We start from the raw sequence: 18,188 nt of genomic DNA, 5'->3' as shown, positions 1-18,188 counted from the left end.
GATGCCCCCTACTCTGCCTGTATTTCCCATGGAGGTGCCTGTCACAGACTCTCCCTGCCAGGGCCAGTATCCATCCAGCCAAGTGCAGGCCCAGTTTAGGCAATTATCTTCCCAGGGAAAGTCGCTCAGTCGCTCCAACTCTTTCTGACTCCATGGATTGTAGCCCACCAGGCTCCTCTGTCCATGGGTTTCTCCAGGCAAGAATACTGGAGTGGGTCGCCATTCCCTTCTCCAGGGGATCTTCCTGGCCCAGAGACTGAACCTGGGTCCCCTGCATTGCAGGCAGATTCTTTACCATCTGAGCCACCAGGGAAGCCTACCTTCCCCAGCTACAATGTAAAGTTCAAGATAGGGCCTCTGAGAACCCCCTTCAGCAAGCCCCTTCTCTCGGGGTCTCCTGAACTCACCTTGAAAGGTGTGAAGTGGCTCAGTGCCTTCTGAAGGGCACACGGCCACGGGCTTCAGGCAACAAGTCAGACCTGGGCCTGGCCTCCTGGCCCCGGGGCCCCATCCTGCCCTCAGCAGGGGATTGGGGGGCACATCCCTAGGCCAGAGGGTGTGCTGGACAGTTCAGAGGCAAGGGCAGTTTCTCGCTCCTCCCCTCCCTGAGCCTCTGGGTTTTAGTCCCAGGAGCTGGAGCCTGGCAAGGTCAGCAGAGTGCTGAGCCAGGCAGGATGCCCATCCTCCCCTGAGGACCGCAGGGGCGCACAGGTGACGGAAAGAAGACCGGCCAGCCCCTTCCCCACAGTCCAGAGGGACAGGACACAGACGATAAGTTACAGCCCTGGTGGGTCAAGGTCCCCCTTCACAATGGATGTGCCCTGGAGGGGCTTCCTCTCCTAACCTGCCCAGAGGTGGGTGGGAGGTACTGCGTCCGGAAGCAACTCTTAAGGGTACCTACGTGTCAGGGGTCTCCGGGACACCGTCAGCGTCTGATTTAAGAGTTTGTCTGTCTCCTCGGTTAATATTTATTGGGACGAAAACAGTGGCGCCTGAGGGTTGGTTACCCATTCCTGAGTCTTGCGTGGGGAAAGGGGACTGGATGTGGGCTACGGGTGAAGGGCCGGCCTCATCACGAGACAGAGGTTTTGTGTTACTCGTTGCTGCAGTCAGACGCCCTGGGCTGAGGGTCGTCCCTGCTGTCTTCACCCTCTGCCACCTCCCACCGCCGGGCGCCAAGCTCACCGGGGGCGGCTCGGACCAGCGGGCCTAGGACAGCCGGGGATGCCAGCTCAAGGCTTCTCCCGGGATCTCGCTTACACCCATCTCGAACACCGCGGCTGCACCCACTCTGGGGCTTTTCAGTCTGAGCCCTCTATGCGCCCTTAGATCCAGACCAGCTCTCGGGAGCCAGGAGGGGGCGGTGGCCGAGACGGGCAGGGCCGCGGAGCACAGCGTCCCCGAGGGCCGCTCCTCGCCGGGTGGACCTGGGTACCCGCACCCCGGAGCGCAAGTGCTGCTCTCTCCCCTCTGACCGCCGGCCCCCGGCGCAGGGCCGCCAAGGGGCGGGTGGCCACGCGTTACCTTCCATGGACATGGGCTCCAGGATGCCGAACTGCTTGAGGACGGCGATGAACAGCAGTACCACCACGGCCATGGCGCACAGCTCCATGCCCTGGATGCCCATGGCGGCCCGTGCTGCCTGGGGCCGGGGCGTGCCCCTCGCCCTCACGCTGCCTCCGGAGGCACCGGGGCCGGTGCTGCCCGCCCGGCCTCTAGGGGAGACCGCGGCTCACATGCCCCTGGCAGGCGGGGCTGCAGTCGTCGGCGGGGCCGGGGCCCCGCAGAGGGCGGCGGCGGCAGCGAGCTGGGGCCGGCCCGGAGGTCGGATGCGGAGCTGCGACAGAGCCGGAGCGCAACTTTCCGAGTCAGCCGGCAAACTTCGAGGCGCGGCGGCGGCGCGGAGCGCAGCTCGCGTGGCCAGCTCTGGCCAGAGGCGCCTCCATGCCCGGAGCGGGCGCCGCGCCTCTTTCGGCCCCTCTCCAGCCCCAAGGGCTCCAGGGCACGGGGGCGCGGCGGCGGCGGCGGCGGCGGGGGTCCCCAGCGCTCCGGGTCGCCCCAGCCTCCATCGCGGCTCCCCGCGCGCTCATTGGCCTAGGCGCGGCGACCACCAGGGGAGGAGTCCCCTGCGGGCTCCCCTCCCACCACCCCCCACACACACCGTGCGCGCCAGACCGGGAAGGGGCGGAGGGAGGTGGCCCCGCCCCGCACGGGCCAGCCCGCAGACGGTGCCTGGCGCAGAGCCGGCGCTACCCAGCCAGCCCCCGCGTGACCGAGCGGTCCGCGGTTTTAGAATCGCTCGTGCAGGGTGGGGCTGTGTGGCTGGGGAGGGGGCCGGGGCCGGAAGGGAGCACCAGCGCCACTCCCTGGGGGAAGTCGGGGCTCCACTCTCCCGATGGAGGGGCGCGGAGCCTGGCCACCGCCGCTCTTCGCCCGGCGGGCCAGGACACAGCTGGCCTTCGGAGGATCCGGGAAGCCCTCTCTCCCCAGGGTATTTCCCACAACCATCAATCCACGGCCGGAGATTGAACTTGGCCCTGGTCTGGCTTCCGTGCAGAAATGGAAAAGTTGGTACTCAAAGTTCTCGAGTTCATGCGCTCGAGGCTTTTTAGGAGGGAGTTGGGCTTTGGCATTAGAGTCTACTAAACTGAGTTCAAGTCTTGACTTTGCTGCGTGACCTTGGTCGAGTCAGGGACTTGCAGCCTCCTCCTCCTCGTCCACAAAGAGGGGCTGGTGCCTGCCTTTCCGGCTGTGGGAAAGAGCCGAACGGATGTCAAGTGCTACGCGCGGGCAGTTCGAGGGAGTGCTAAATCGTTTGTGGATCGCTTTCTTCCTGCCCGGGGACACAGAGTAGGAAAGGAAAGCCGCTCAAACGAAGGTGAAAGAAAGGGGAGAGGTGGGGGCGTGGCAGGGCGGAGCCCAGAATCCTCCTAGCCCCCAAACTCCGGGACTTGGGGGCCGAAGCCGTGACTCTCTGCTGCCCTCCGGCGGGCGCTGCGCGCGTGGTGCACTCACCGGCCCAGGGCTCCGAGCGCGGCCACGGTGTGCTGCTGTGAACACTAAGTTCTGCTGTTCTCTGGTTTCTTAGTGGAGGGGGAAATCCAGCCCCGGACCACGCCCGTGAAAGTGAGCCCTGTTTGGACCTAGGGCTTGAACAACAGCGGCTCCCATTTATGGAGCCTCTGCTACCCGCTCTTTCATTCAACAAATACTGAGCGTGTACTGCGCTCTAGGTGCAGAGGGGTGTGGCGTGGCGGAAAACCGCAGCGTGCACAGCCAAGGGCCCTGCTGGAACTGCAGGCGAGCCGAGCCTTTAGGTTTACTTGTAATCCTTAAAGGCTCCCCCAGTGGGTATTCCTCTTCTCCCACTTCACAGGTGAGAAAACTGAGACCTAGAGAGTAGATTATGGAAGGGGATACAAGTGCACCCCAGGCCTGCTGAATTCCAGAGCAGATGTTGTCCTAGGACAGGGCACTGCTTCTGGTGGAAACTGAAGCAGAACCTAGCGTCTCTCTCTGTCTGTGCAGTTCAACGTCACTGTTTAACACAGGTGGGTAAAAGACTGAGTTATTGGAGATATTTTTAAAGAACTGTAAATCCGCAGCGTTCAATTCCACTTAAGTGGGCATGTGGTGAGTCTCCGCTGACCAAAAGCAAGAGGTCTTAATGGTTCTGTTGGAACCCACGAGTTGCTTGTGAGTAGTCTAGAAAGGTTAAAAGCCTCCTGCCATCTAATTTACACACTTCAGTGCTGAGCAAAGTGTAGCCTTTTTCCCAGCTAGTTAGCCAGTCCTCACTCAATAGCCTGGTTAAGAGCCCAGTGGCATGAAACCTCCCTAAGCCTATTCCTCATCCATAAAAGGGGTTTCCTTGGTAGCTCAGAGAATACAGAAAATGCTTGCAAGGTAGGAGATCTCCTGGAGAAGGAAATGGCAACCCACTCCAATATTCTTGCCTGGAGAATTCCATGGACAGAGAAGCCTGGCGGGCTACAGTCCATGGAGTCGCAAAGAGTTGACTGAGTGACTAAGTACTCTCACATGCATTCATAAAAGGGGTGGTGGTGGTGATGGTCCAGACCCTACAGGGGCCTGTAAAGAATTGGATAATACAAGGCCTGGCATCTGTCACAGGCTCTGATGGCCCATGTTCTCCGAGCAGGGTGCTAGACCTAAGATAGACGGAGGGCAGGGGGCAGAGAAGAGAGCAAGCAAAGGAAGCCGTCTCGGGGTGAGGGGGGTTCCTCCTGAGCTGCCCCAACTCTGCTTCCTGCCTCAGTTTCCCCTGGTGCTGCCAAACACCTCCCCCATGAAAGTTTCAGTGACTACCCATAAACACTGAGCTAGAAACCAGACATCGATCCCTGGCTATGCAGCGTAAAATATTAACGACGCCTAAGTGGGTACCAGGGCTGAGAGGAGAATGTCCGCTTGCTTGGCATTAGCAGCCCAGGCCAGGGGCCTAATGGATGGGAAGCTGACTACTCTGCTCGCTCACTAGCCTGGGGCCTGCCAGCTTGGGGGCCTACCCAGGCCCACTGAGGCTGTGCCAGCAGCACTCTCAGAGCCCACTTGCCCAGGACCTGGAGCGGGGAGCTGGCAGACAACCCTCCAAGTCCCATACATCCTCGCCACACCCATGAAGGGCCAGGCTAGGCCTGGCCGTTTCCAGCTGTCTCTGGCTCCCCTCCCAAGGGGGCATTTGCTCTGGCACTCATTCACCCCTCCTCACCCTCTAAAGGCCTCAGGGGGCAGGAAGCAAGTTGGGTGTTGGCTGTGCTCCCTGACACCCGCTCTCTGCCTTAGGGGAGGGGCAGGCTCAGGGGAGGAGTGCAAACAGAGAAATCTCTGCAGGGCAGGGCCGCAGAGGTAGGGACTCCAGGGGCTGCTGGCTCTTCCTCAGGAGACAGGGGAAGGCGGGTGAGGGGTGGGGGTGGCTGAACCCTCACTGGAGACCTCACAGGTGGTATGGGAGGCCCCAGAGGGACTGGTCTAATTTAGAATGTTTCAGAGACCCAGCTGCTTTGGGGCTGGGTGGGGTACCCTCTAAACCTAGGCTTGCACCTCGCACCTGAGGTCATAGTCTTCCTTTGGCCTGGAATATTTTTTTTAACTTTTAATTTGGAGCGTAGCCAATTGACAATGTGAAAGTTTCCACCGGACAGCAAAGGGACTCAGCCACACATACACACGCATGCATTCGCCCTCAAACTCCCCTCCCATCCAGGCTGCCACATGACATTAAGCAGAGTTCCCTGTGCTGCACAGCAGGTGCCTGGAATATCTTTGGTGCCAGTCCAGTTCTACAACCAGGAAGCCACCCTGGAACCCTGCACTAACCCCCTGCATGAACCCTGTGTCCTTCGAACCCCCAAGGCCTCTGCTGCCTGGGCTACACCTTCCGTGCTGCGTGCTGGCCATCAGCCCCGACACTTCCCACGTCATCCGTGGTCATCTTTTCTCACCAGTTGCCCCGCCCACCCCTGTGAGCTCAGACCCTGTCAGCTTGGCCAGCATTCACTGGGCGCTGCCTGCTTACTGTTCCTGACCGCCTAGCTGCCCAAGGATTTCAAGAGGCCTTTCAACTCTTAAGGGAGAGATTGGGACAGACACATGCTGTTCAAGAGACCCATTTCCTGCAGACAGCCCAGCAAGTTGTTCCTGTCTCAATTCTCTGGAGGGCAGGCCTTCCTTGGTTCTAGTGCATTCTATTGGGCAGAACGGGCATCATGCAATTTAGTCATCCTTCTCATATTTCATAACAGCCGGACGAGAATGCCCAGGAATGGAATTCCACAGCCAAAGAAATGCCTCTAAGATTCCTCCCTGTGATGTCCCAGGGCTCCTGCAATGCAGTGCAGCCAAAGCTGATCACGCAATCTCACCCCAAACCAGTCCCCCCTCAAGCTCTCTGTCACAGCTGCTCAGGCCCAAACCCTGGCTCTTAGACTGGGCTCTGCCTGTCCCCTCTCCAGCCCAGTCTGTCACTCAGCCCTGGCACCGTGCCTCTTTCTCCTCCATCTCTGCTCCTGGTTGCCACCAGCCTGGCCACACCATTGTCCCTTTCTCCTGGACTCCTGACTCTGCCCTCCAAGCAGGGCTCCACCTCCTCCACTCTGCCCTCCTGCCTCCATTCAGCAGCCAGAGTGATCATCTCAAGGTGAACATCAGGTCCTTCTCTTGCTTGAAACCTCCAGTGGCTCTCTGACTCAACCCTGGTTGTGTCTGCCTGCTCTGTATTCCTCCCTCTGATTTGGTAGCAGCACCCTGATTTCTGGCAGGCAATTTCAGAGGTTTGGGGACGTGACTGGTCCGTCGACAATGATTCTTCTCCAACTCCAGAATGCCACTGCACCGCCATGCGACTGGCTCGGGGACGGGCACCACGTGGGGGCCAGGGTGATGACAGGCCTCCGTGGGCCTGGCCCTGACGGGAGGGACGCTCTCTCTCTTACAATGACAGAGAGTTGGCCGTCCTGCCGCCATCTGAGGACAGCAAGTCTGAGGATGTAGTCACTTCATGAGCAAACAGAGCAAAGGGCGGAGAGAAAGAGACTGAGTCCCGCTGACAGTGTTGTGTGCCTGGATCCAGCTGTCCCTGATGGCACATCCAAACCTATTTCTTCCAGTTAGAGGAGCCAATAAATCCCCCTATTGTTGCTTAAGCTGATGTGATCTGGGTTGCTGTCCCTCGCGACCAAGATGTTCCTGATGAATGAATTCTCCACGACTCACAGACCAAAGATCAAAATCCCTAACAAGCCCCATGCGAGCTGCTGGCATCTCTGAGCACTTACTACTACCAGGCACTTCAGTATAACTCATCTCCCTCATTCCTCACAGATTCCGATCTCTTGACAAGAGGAAGACATTAAAGCAGAGAGTGGTTGATGCTTGTTGAAGGGCACACAGCTGATAAACCACAGTGTTAGGATTTGAACCCAAGCAGTCAGCTCCACAGCCTGTGACTTTTAAAAAAGTATTTATTTATTTGGCTGCACAGGGTCCTAGCCACAGTGTACAGCCTTCTGGGGATCTTAGTTCCCCAGCCAGGGATTAAACTTGCATGCGAAGGCAAATTCTTAACCACTGAACCACCAGGGAAGTTCTCAGAGCCTGCGATTGTAATTCGGCACCACCTTATCCCTCAGGCTCCTCCACCTCTCCTTGGCTCACATGACCCCACCCGCGCCCGCAGCTGCCAGGACTCTCCCATCCCCGGGTCTTTGTGCAGGCTCTTCCCTGAGCCGCAGTGCCCTCCCTCCTCCTCTTCTTCACCCACCCTAGTCGTTCTTTGAGTCTCAGCTTCATGTCTTGTCTACAGAGGGGACTCTCCTGGCCTCCTCCCCCTTGTTAGTCTCTACATTAAGCTGAGGCTGGTCATGTGAACCAGGGCCAAGTCCATATTTGCAACCCTGACCTGTTGGCAGACTTGGCCAAGGCGTTACACCTCTCCGAGCCTTCCTTTCCTTCTTGCAAAATGGGGTCACTTGATGACATTTACCTGCCTGTCACACTGAGCTGTGAGCATCTGACAAGCTGACGGATGTGAAAGCATCCTGAGACACACGTGAAGGGCCCGAAGGAGCTTCTTTAGGCCCACGGAGGGAGCGACAGAGAGGGGTCCAGTGCCCAAGCCCTCCAATCGAACAGACCCATGGGACTGCACAGAACCGATTCACATAATCTCTGTCCCAGCCCAACTGCAGATGGAATGGGAGAGATTCATGGCCACAGGTAATAGAAAATCTTCATTCATTAGCTTAAACCACAAGGAACTGTATCATGTCAAACACAGGAAGTCCAGTAGGAGGCTGGCTCCAGGGACAGGCAGCTCAGATTCAACAATACCTTTAAAGGTACTGGTTTCTTGTATCTATCTACACTGCAAGCCACAGAGTGTCTATCTTATCCACAGCAGACTGACCTCATGATCACAAGATGGATGCCTAGTTCCGGACATCACACCCTGGCATATCCTGGAAAATATTAAGGGACCATCCCTTCCTGTGTCTCTTACTTATAGCAGGGAAGACTTTTCTGTTAAACTTCTCATGAACAATCCCTCATGTTTGATCGGCTGGAATTGTTTCACATGCCATCCCTAAACCAGTTGCTAGCAAGAAGAGTGAGAACACCAGTGTAGCAGAGACTGCTGCAGAAGCCTTAAGACAGTGAGTGGCCCTCTCTAAACAGGGAGAAGGTAAGGAGTGTATTGAGACAAACAAGCAACACTGCACAAAAACCTTCTGTTTACAGTACCTAGGCCCAAGATCCAAGGTCTTACCCATCGGCCTGCTGAGTAAAGAGACATTAAATAAAGAGAATCAATTTCCTCCAATGCAGAGTTTTAAAAAGGCTTCAGAATGTGTTTCATCGGCCCCTACTGATAGGCCTCTCTGTGGGTGGGGCTTAGATAAGTCAATGATGTAAGTATTTCTTGAGCCCTCACCCTGTAGATGGTCCCGGTGAGTGTTTTGCAGAGGAATTGGCTTCTTTTAAAAAAATATATTTTATTTGTTTATTTACTTATTTATTTGACTGGGTCTTAGTTGCAACATCAGGTGGCCAAAGTATTGGAGCTTCAGCTTCAGCATCAGTCCTTCCAATGAATGTTCAGGGTTGATTTCTTTTAGGATTGACTGGTTTGATCTCCTTGCTGTCCAACAGACTCTTAAGAGTCATCTTCGGCAACATAATTCAAAGTCAGGTTGCATCGGTTCAAATCGTGGCTTCTCCACTTATTAGCCATGTGATCTTAGGCAAGTAACTTAGCCTCAATTTGATTCAGTTTCTGCAACCGTAAGTGGAAATGGTGATATCTATATCAACTGAGTATGAGGGTAAAATAAGCACATGTAAAACACTTAGAACAGTGTCTTTTGCCCATCTGAGGGCTGTAGCTTTTGTTGTTATTACAGAAAAATGATTTATTGCACATCCTTGGCTCAGAGGCCAAGGAGGAATATGGGTGAGCTTGAATACGTCTGTGTTTTTAACTATACAAATGCCACTATCTCTCTCAACTCCCTTGAGAGCAGAAAAGGAAGTTCCAATCATAATGGAATAGCTGGCATCAGACCTCTCTTACCATGGAAAACAACTGGGAAAAAAATGTAAAACAACTCTGTGCGGGCATTGGACAGCAATTAACACAGGATAATGGTCCTTGAGAGACAGAATCACATTAAATGATTCCCACATTCATTTCATCTTTATCCCTGAGCATATTTTCCAAAATGCAGTAAAACCTCCCAGTAATAGTGGTCACACTGGGTAGAGGAAAAAGAAATCAGAGTTCAGAACTGCTTAAGTGGCTGTGATTTAAGGAGAGCAGGGATCTGGAAAGAAGGAAGCCACAGTGCAGGATCAGCCCCCAAAATCTATATGAAACTCTCCCCTGGCCCTCAGTTCAGGTTGTACATGAACGGGGAACGTCAAGAGGACTTGCTGAAAATAGCTGCTGGGAAGACTGATTGCTGGACAGAGATTTCAGAGGTCACACAGCTCCAAGGAAATACTGAGGTTCATGCCCAGCCAAAACGGAGGACACAGGTGAACCCTGTGCTCTCCTTTGAGATCACGAAAGCCACACTTCGGAATTAAGACCATGCCTTAAGAAAACAGCTACACTCTATAAATAAGGGGGAAAGCTGAAACAGACCTGCCTTAACAAAGCCAAAAAGTAAGCTTTGACAGAATTAGTGTGATTTGCCAGGAATTTAACTGCCTGCCAAAACAAAGCTTAACACTCTCTACAGGAAGAGAAACTAATCCAGAGGGTCCACAGCATCTCATTTACAGTGTTTGCCTCGCAATGAAAGACTGTTGAACATAAGAAGGAAAAGGTGGCCGATCATGGAGTCAACAGAAACAGAAGCCAGAGGTGCCCCAGATGCTGGGGTTAGCAGATGTGTGTGAGTGCTCCGTCGCTTCAGTCATGTCTGACTGTTTGTGACCCCAGGGACTGTAGCCCACCAGGCTCCTCTGTTCATGAGGATTCTCCAGGCAAGAATACCGGAGTGGGTTGCTATGCCCTCTCCAGGGGATCCTCCTGACCCAGTGATTGAACCCACACCTCCTACATCTCCTTCTTTGGCAGGTGAGATTTTTTTTTACCACTCATGCCACCTGGGAGGCCCGGGGTTAGCAGATAAGAACTTCAAAATAACTATACTTAATATTTTTATACATGGAAAAAGAAATGGATGAGATGAATGAAAAGATGAAGTTTAAATTTTAACAGAGAATTGGGATCTTGTGTCAGGGCTTGGTAAAGGAAGCAGAACCACCATCAGTGATATGGAATAAGGGCTTAATTATAAGAATGAGTCCTTACACAACTGTGGCAGCTGGGGAAGAGGTCTATGGAAGGTGGTCTGTCTGCCTGTCCTTGAAGTTGCTGTAGGTCAGCAGCTCCAGAAGACAGGAAAAAAAACCTGGACATGAAGTGAAGGTGAGAACAAATTGGAATCCACATCTGCCTCTCACTGCCTCCAACCCTGACAACACAGGGGACCCATAGGAGCTGATCCCATCTGCCAAACAGCTGCACATGGCTCAGTATTCAACAGAAAGTGAAAAGTCGTACCAAGAAACAAGAAAATACAGCTCATATTCAGGGGGGAGGAAAACAAAACAGTCAAAAGAAACTGTCTCTGGGCTTCGCTGATGGCTCAGTGGTAAAGAATCCATCTGCCAATCCAGGAGACATGGGTTTGATCCCTGATCTAGGAGGATCCCACGGAGCACATGCCACGGAGCAGCTAAGCCCGTGCGCCACAGCTCTTGAGCCTGGGATCCGCAACTACTGAACGCAGGTGTCGCGATTACTGACGAGCAAGTGCCCTGGAGCCCGTGGCTCTGCCACGTGAGAAGCCTGCACAGCAACTAGAGAGCAGCCCCCGCTCGCCTCAGTAGAGAAAAGCCCCTGCAGTAACGAAGACCCAGCACGGTCAAAAATAAATAATAAAAACATTATCAAAAAGAGGAAGAAACTGTCTCTGAGTATCATAGGATGCCAGATTCAGCGGACAAAGACGTCAAAGTATATTCAAAGAACTTATGGAAACCCTATTTTAAAAATTGAAGGAAAATATGACTGATGACTTAATGGATGGAGAATCTCAATAAAGTGAAAGAAAATATAAAAGAACCAGATGGAAATTCTGGAGATTAAAAGACAAGTAACTGAAATTTAAAATTCATTACAGGGATTCACTAGCAGATTTGAACTGGCAGAAGAATCAGTAACGTTGAAGACAGATTGATAGGAATTACGGAAACAAAAGTCCAGAAGAACTGGAAAAAGGAGCAGAAAAAATATTTGGAGAAATAATAGCCCGAAGTTCCCCAGTTTAACAAAAAACATAAATCTACGTATCCAAGAAGCTCAAATAATCCAAAATATACTCATGAAGATATTCACACCTGTACACATCATTGTTGAATGGAATACAAAGAAAAAAATCTCAGAAGCAGCAAGAGAAAATGGACATATCATATACAGATGACAATATGAATTTAAGCTGATTTCCCATCAAAATTATGGAGGCTGGGAGAAAGGGATAGTTAGGGCGTTTGGGATGAACAGGTACACACTGCTATATTTCAAATGAATAACCAACAATGACCTACCGTATAGCACAGGGAACTCTGTTCAACGTTGCGTACCTGGATGGGACAGGAGTTTGGGGGAGAGTGGATACATGTGTAGGTATGGCTGAATCTATCATTGTTCACCTGAAACTCACCACATTGTTAATTGGCTGTTGTTGTTCAGTTGCTAAGTTGTGTCTACTACCCTGATACAAAATGAGATTTTTTAAAACGGGTGCTGGAAAGCAGTGGAATGACATAATTAAGGTGCTGAAAGAAAACATAAATTATCATCCAAGAATTCTTTATTCAGAAAAAAACTATCCTTCACAAGGGCTTCCCTGGTGGGTCAGACGGGAAGGAGTCTGCCTGCAATGCAGGAGACTGGGATTTGATCCCTGGGTGGGGAAGATCCCCTAGAGAAGGGAATGGCTACCCATTCCAGTATTCTTGCCTGGAGAATTCCATGGACAGAGGAGCCTGGCGGGCTACAGTCCATGGGGTTGCAAAGAATTGACTGAGCAACTTTCACTTTTCATCTTTCAAAAATGAAGATAAAGACATTCACAGATAAATATAAAGGATTCATTACTACGAGAACTGCCTAATGAGAAATACATAAGAAAGTCCTTCAGGTTGAAAGAAAATAATTCAAATCCACAGAAGGAAACAAAGGGTGCCAGAAATAGTAATTATGTGGATAAATTTAAAATATTGTATAAATATATTTTTAAAAATTTCTACTCTTAAGTTCTTTAAAAGATATAAGTTTGCATAAACCAATAATTATAACACTGTATGTTTTGGCTTATAACAATATATGGATATAACATATGTGATGACAAAAAAAAGAAGAGAGAAAAAGAAAACATATTGGAGGAAAGTTTTTATATTTTATTGAAACTAATTTAATATTACTCTAAGATAAACTGTGATAAGTTAAAATGTATACTGTAATCCCTAGAAGATCCACTAAGCAAGTAACTCAAAATAATAGTTTTGAAAATCAACAGGGGAATTTAAATGGTACACTAAAAAACATTTGTTTTACACACCAGGGGGCAGTAAAGGAGGAAGAGAACAAAAAAGTGACACTTAGAAAACAAGTAGTAAAATCACAGATTAAATACATCTGTAACAATAATTATAGTAAATGTGAATGAACTAAAAATGAATGGGGAAAAAAACTGGAAAGAATATAAGGAAGATGTGGGCAAAGGACAAAGGTGAAAAAGACTAACAAATGTGTAAACAGAGTCCCAAAATAAGAGGAGAGAGAAAAAGGGACAGAATTAAAATCTGAAGAAATAATGGCAGAAAATTTCCCCACACTGATGAAAGATATCACACCCCAGTTTCAACAAGCTCAACAAAACCCAGGCGGAATAAATACAAAGAACACCACAGTTAGGCATGTCATGGTCAAACTGCTGAAAACCAGCAGTAAAGAGAACACTTTAAAGGCATTCAGATGAAAAAAAGACATCCAGCGGATGGGGAGGAATGAGTACAAATGATGGCAGATTTTGCAACAAAAACCACAGAAGCCAGAATACAGTGGAATAACATTATTTTCCAAAGTACTCTAGGAGGAATAATGGGCCAATCTATAATTATAATTATAGACCAAAAGAATAATGTCCTTCAAAATGAAGGATTAAGACATTAAGACAGATTAAGACATTCAGAGCTTAAACCCGAGGGAGTTTTTCATTTAGACATGTTACTCAAGGAGTACTGAAGAGATGAAGCTCTCCATCGTGGGACCAGCTGCTAGCAGCAAGTCTTTGCCCACCACAGGAGTCTCTGGGATCTCTCAGCACCTTGGCCAGAATCAAGGCCAGTGGTCTCCGGAAGGAAGAACTTCATGCGGCTTAGTTAAGTGGTTCTAGGTCCCATGGTTCTCATGGCCTGGAAAGACTTGGAAAGCATGGGAGAACTGAGAAACCCGACCAAGTGCACACATCTCCAATGTCACCATGCCGGGGGAACCCTCACTGCCTGTTTGAGGGGAAAACGGTCTTTTGATTGCCCATTGACCTGCTTGATTCCCCCTTGGTCAGAAGGAGAGGATCTCTCTTCATGCTTCCATCCCTGTGCAAGGCTTATCCAAATTCCCATCTATTGCCCCAGGGGTTTCAGAGTCTAGTAATACTGAATGGATGGGATACTGAAAGAAGAACTCCCCAGGTCAGTAGGTGCCCAATATGCTACTGGATATCAGTGGAGAAATAACTCCAGAAAAATGGAGGGATGGAGCCAAAGCAAAAAGAATACCCAGCTGTGGATGTGACTGGTGATAGAAGCAAGGTCCGATGCTGTCAAGAGCAATATTGCATAGGAACCTGGAATGTCAGGTCCATGAATCAAGGCAAATTGGAAGTGGTCAAACAGGAGATGGCAAGAGTGAACATCGATATTCTAGGAATCAGCGAACTCAAATGGACCAGAATGGGTGAATTTAACTCAGATGACCATTATATCTACTACTGCGGGCAGGAATCCCTCAGAAGAAATGGAGTGGCCATCATGGTCAACAAAAGAGTCTGAAATGCAGTACTTGGATGCAATCTCAAAAACGACAGAATGATCTCTGTTCGTTTCCAAGGCAAACCATTCAATATCACAGTAATCCAAGTCTATGCCCCAACCAGTAACGCTGAAGAAGCTGAAGTTGAATGGCTCTATGAAGACCTACAAGACCTTTTAGAACTAACACCCAGAAAAGATGTCCTTTTCATTGTAGGGGACTGGAATGCAAAAGTAGGAAGTCAAGAAACACCTGTACTAATAGGCAAATTTGGCCTTGGCATACGGAATGAAGCAGGGCAAAGGCTAATAGAGTTTTGCCAAGAGAATGCACTGGTCATACCAAACACCCTCTTCCAACAACACAAAACTCTATACATGCACGTCATCAGATGGTCAACACCAAAATCAGATTGATTATATTCTTTGCAGCCAAAAATGGAGAAGTTCTATACAGTCAGCAAAAACAAGACTGGGAGCTGACTGTGGCTCAGATCATGAACTCCTTATTGCCAAATTCAGACTTAAATTGAAGAAAGTAGGGAAAACCACATCACCATTCAGGTATAACCTACATCAAATCCCTTATGATTATAAAGTGGAAATTAGAAATAGATTTAACAGCCTAGATCTGATAGATAGAGTGCCTGATGAACTATGGATGGAGGTTCATGACGCTGTACAGGAGACAGGGATCAAGACCATCCCCATGGAAAAGAAATGCAAAAAAGCAAAATGGCTGTCTGAGGAGGCCTTACAAATAGCTGTGAAAAGAAGAGAAGCAAAAAGCAAACGAGAAATGGAAAGATATAAACATCTGAATGCAGAGTTCCAAAGAATAGCAAGGAGAGATAAGAAAGCCTTCCTCAGTGATCAATGCAAAGAAATAGAGGAAAACAACAGAATGGGAAAGACTAGAGAACTCTTCAAGAAAATGAGAGATACCAAGGGAACATTTCATGCAAAAATGGGCTCAATAAAGAACAGAAATGGTATGGACCTAACAGAAGCAGAAGATATTAAGAAGAGGTGGCAAGAATATGCAGAAGAACTGTACAAAAAAGATCTTCACGACCCAGATAATCACGACGGTGTGATCACTCACCTAGAGCCAGACATCCTGGAATGTGAAGTCAAGTGGGCCTTAGAAAGCATCACTACGAACAAAGTTAATGGATGTGATGGAATTCCAATTGAGCTATTTCAAATCCTGAAAGATGATGCTGTGAAAGTGCTGCACTCAATATGTCAGCAAATTTGGAAAACTCAGTAGTGGCCACAGGACTGGAAAAGGTCAGTTTTCATTGCAATCCCAAAGAAAGGCAATGCCAAAGAATGCTCAAACTACCGCACAATTGCACTCATCTCACACGCTAGTAAAGTAATGCTTAAAATTCTCCAAGCCAGGCTTCAGCAACACGTGAACCGTGAACTTCCAGATGTTCAAGCTGGTTTTAGAAAAGGCAGAGGAACCAGAGATCAAATTGCCAACACATGCTGGATCATCAAAAAAGCAAGAGAATTCCAGAAAAACATCTATTTCTGCTTTATTGACTATGCCAAAGCCTTTGACTGTGTGGATCACAATAAACTGTGGAAAATTCTGAAAGAGAGGGGAATACCAGACCACCTGACCTGCCTCTTGAGAAATCTGTTTGCAGGTCAGGAAGCAACAGTTAGAACCAGACATGGAAAAACAGACTGGTTCCAAATAGTAAAAGGAGTTCGTCAAGGCTGTATATTGTCACCCTGCTTATTTAACTTCTATGCAGAGCACATCATGAGAAACGCTGGACTGGAAGAAACACAAGCTGGAATCAAGATTGCCAGGAGAAATGTCAATAACGTCAGATATGCAGATGACACCACTCTTATGGCAGAAAGTGAAGAAGAACTAAAGAGCCTCTTGATGAAAGTGAAAGAGGAGAGTGAAAAAGTTGGCTTAAAGCTCAACATTCAGAAAACTAAAATCATGGCACCTGGTCCCATCACTTCATGGGAAATAGGTGGGGAACCAGAGGAAACAGTGGCTGACTTTATTTTTGGGGGCTCCAAAATCACTGCTGATGGTGATTGCAGCCATGAAATTAAAAGATGTTTACTCCTTGGAAGAAAAGTTATGACCAACCTAGATAGCATATTAAAAAGCAGAGGCATCACTTTGTCAACAAAGGTCCATCTAGTTAAGGCTATCGTTTTTTCCAGTAGTCATGTATGGATGTGAGAGTTGGATTATAAAGAAAGCTGAGTGCTGAAGAATTGATGCTTTTGAACTGTGGTGTTGGAGAAGGCTCTTGAGAGTCCCTTGGACTGCAAGGAGATCCAACCAGTCCATTCTAAAGGAGATCAGTCCTGGGTGTTCATTGGAAAGACTGATGTTGAAGCTGAAACTCCAATACTTTGGCCACCTGATGCAAAGAGTTGACTCATTGGAAAAGACTCTGATGCTAGGAGGGATTGGGGACAGGAGGTGAAGGGGACGACAGAGGATGAGATGGCTGGATGGCATCACTGACTCAATGGACATGAGTTTGGGTGAACTCTGGGAGTTGGTGATGGACAGGGAGCCCTGGCATGCTGCGGTTCACGGGGTTGCAAAGAGCCAGGCACGACTGAGAGACTGAACTGAACTGAATACTGAATGAGTGATGGAATGCTGAAGGGCATCATGCTCTCAGGGCCCCTCATCCTACTCACTGATCCACTGTGATGGAGAGTTCCTGTTCTCTCCCTCAGTTGGAGGACTTCTCACCTCTTCTTGTGTCTTTTCTTAACCTTACCCAGCTCCATCCCCGGGGAACCAAACAGCTCCAAAATGACAGGACCAGATAAGGAGAGCCGTAGTTCTCAGCAATGTCACTTCAGACCCTTAAAGGTTTGGTTTTGTTTTGCTTTGCTTGTTTGTTTGTTTCTGGCTTTTTAAAACTTAATATCTTAAAAAAAAAAAAAGAAAGAATGAACTGACTTGGCTGCCTCTGGTCTAAGTTGAGGCACGTGGGACCTAGTTCCCTGACCAGGGACTGAACCCAGGCCACCTGCATTGGGAGTGTGGAGGCTTAGCCACTGGATACCCAGGAAGACTTGAAACCCTTGGAGTTTATAGAACGTCCACCATGTTGACTTGTGAGTTTCTTTGGGTCCATTTCTATTTCTCGGCTGACCTTGGCTTTCCCACCTCTCTCTGTTGGCAAGAGGAGAGCGTGATGGTGAGTCAGGAGTTCTAGGGTTGTGCAGCCTACGTCACGTTGCTTTCCACCTCTTTGGGCCTCAGTCGTTCATCTCCAAAGTGGGGAAAGCATTCTTTAATCCCAGGGACACCCCCTCATATGTTGTCATGAGACTCAGGGGCATCCATGCATGCGAGAGCGCGCCGAGCCATGAGGGGCTCTATGGACATACTGGCCAGTGCCGCGGTATTTTAATGCAGCGCTGAATCAAGGCTGAGTCTCCGCACACAAAAGGTGCCCAGGAAGGATCGCTGTCCAACTTGGAGTCTGCTTGCTACCCCTGGCATTCGCCCTAGTCACAGGGGGTCATCAATCCTCATGTTTTATGACAATGCAGCTAAGTGCTCTCAAATCACATCGTTGTTGCTGATCTGTAAAGATGTCTGGACGTAAGTATTTCTTTGTTGGAACTCGAGCCAGGGGCCCAAGGATGTCCTGGGGAATTTCCACCCGGCACGCTGTTTACTTGGCCTCCGTGGCGGCCTCTGGCAGCTCGGGGAGGTATGTTATTACAAATGCCCTGGTCAGCTGGATACAGATGAATGACTTGGGAATCAAAACCTTGGGATGGAAAACAGCAGGGGAGAAGCCAGAGCTCCAGACAGGGTGCCGGGGCTGGAAGTCCAGGATCTGAGTCCCATCTTTGTCTCCAGCCTATGGTCTCAAGCTGTCCATCCTCCTCCCTGAGTTCAATGGAGGGAGGGAATTGGGTAATAATTGTAATAGCAGCATCTTCATCAATTGAGTGCATCTACTGAGCGCCGGTCTCCTAGGCACTGACATGTGTGTGCTGAGTCGCTCAGTCGTGTCCGACTCTCTGTGGACCCACGGATG

The 18,188-nt window shown here is 49.7% G+C and overlaps 1 protein-coding gene across 2 annotated transcripts in view; it reads right to left on the bottom strand.

The window, feature by feature from the left end:
* KCNIP3 (potassium voltage-gated channel interacting protein 3) overlaps positions 1-18,188 on the bottom strand; it is a 94,679-nt gene that overhangs the window by 27,752 nt on the left and 48,739 nt on the right. Inside the window, exon 1 of one of the 2 annotated variants that reach the window (XM_061431485.1) lies at positions 1,525-1,724. The exons of the other annotated variant lie outside the window; for it this stretch is intronic. Within the exon in view, the coding sequence (XP_061287469.1) occupies positions 1,525-1,627 (103 nt within the window). The 5' untranslated portion in view covers positions 1,628-1,724. Of the gene's footprint in view, positions 1-1,524; positions 1,725-18,188 lie in introns of those variants that run through there. 2 annotated transcript variants of the gene reach the window in all.

This window comes from Bos javanicus, chromosome 11 (assembly GCF_032452875.1).
Source record: "Bos javanicus breed banteng chromosome 11, ARS-OSU_banteng_1.0, whole genome shotgun sequence".
Lineage (NCBI taxonomy): Eukaryota > Metazoa > Chordata > Mammalia > Artiodactyla > Bovidae > Bos > Bos javanicus.
This window is presented reverse-complemented; position numbering and strand designations above follow the sequence as displayed.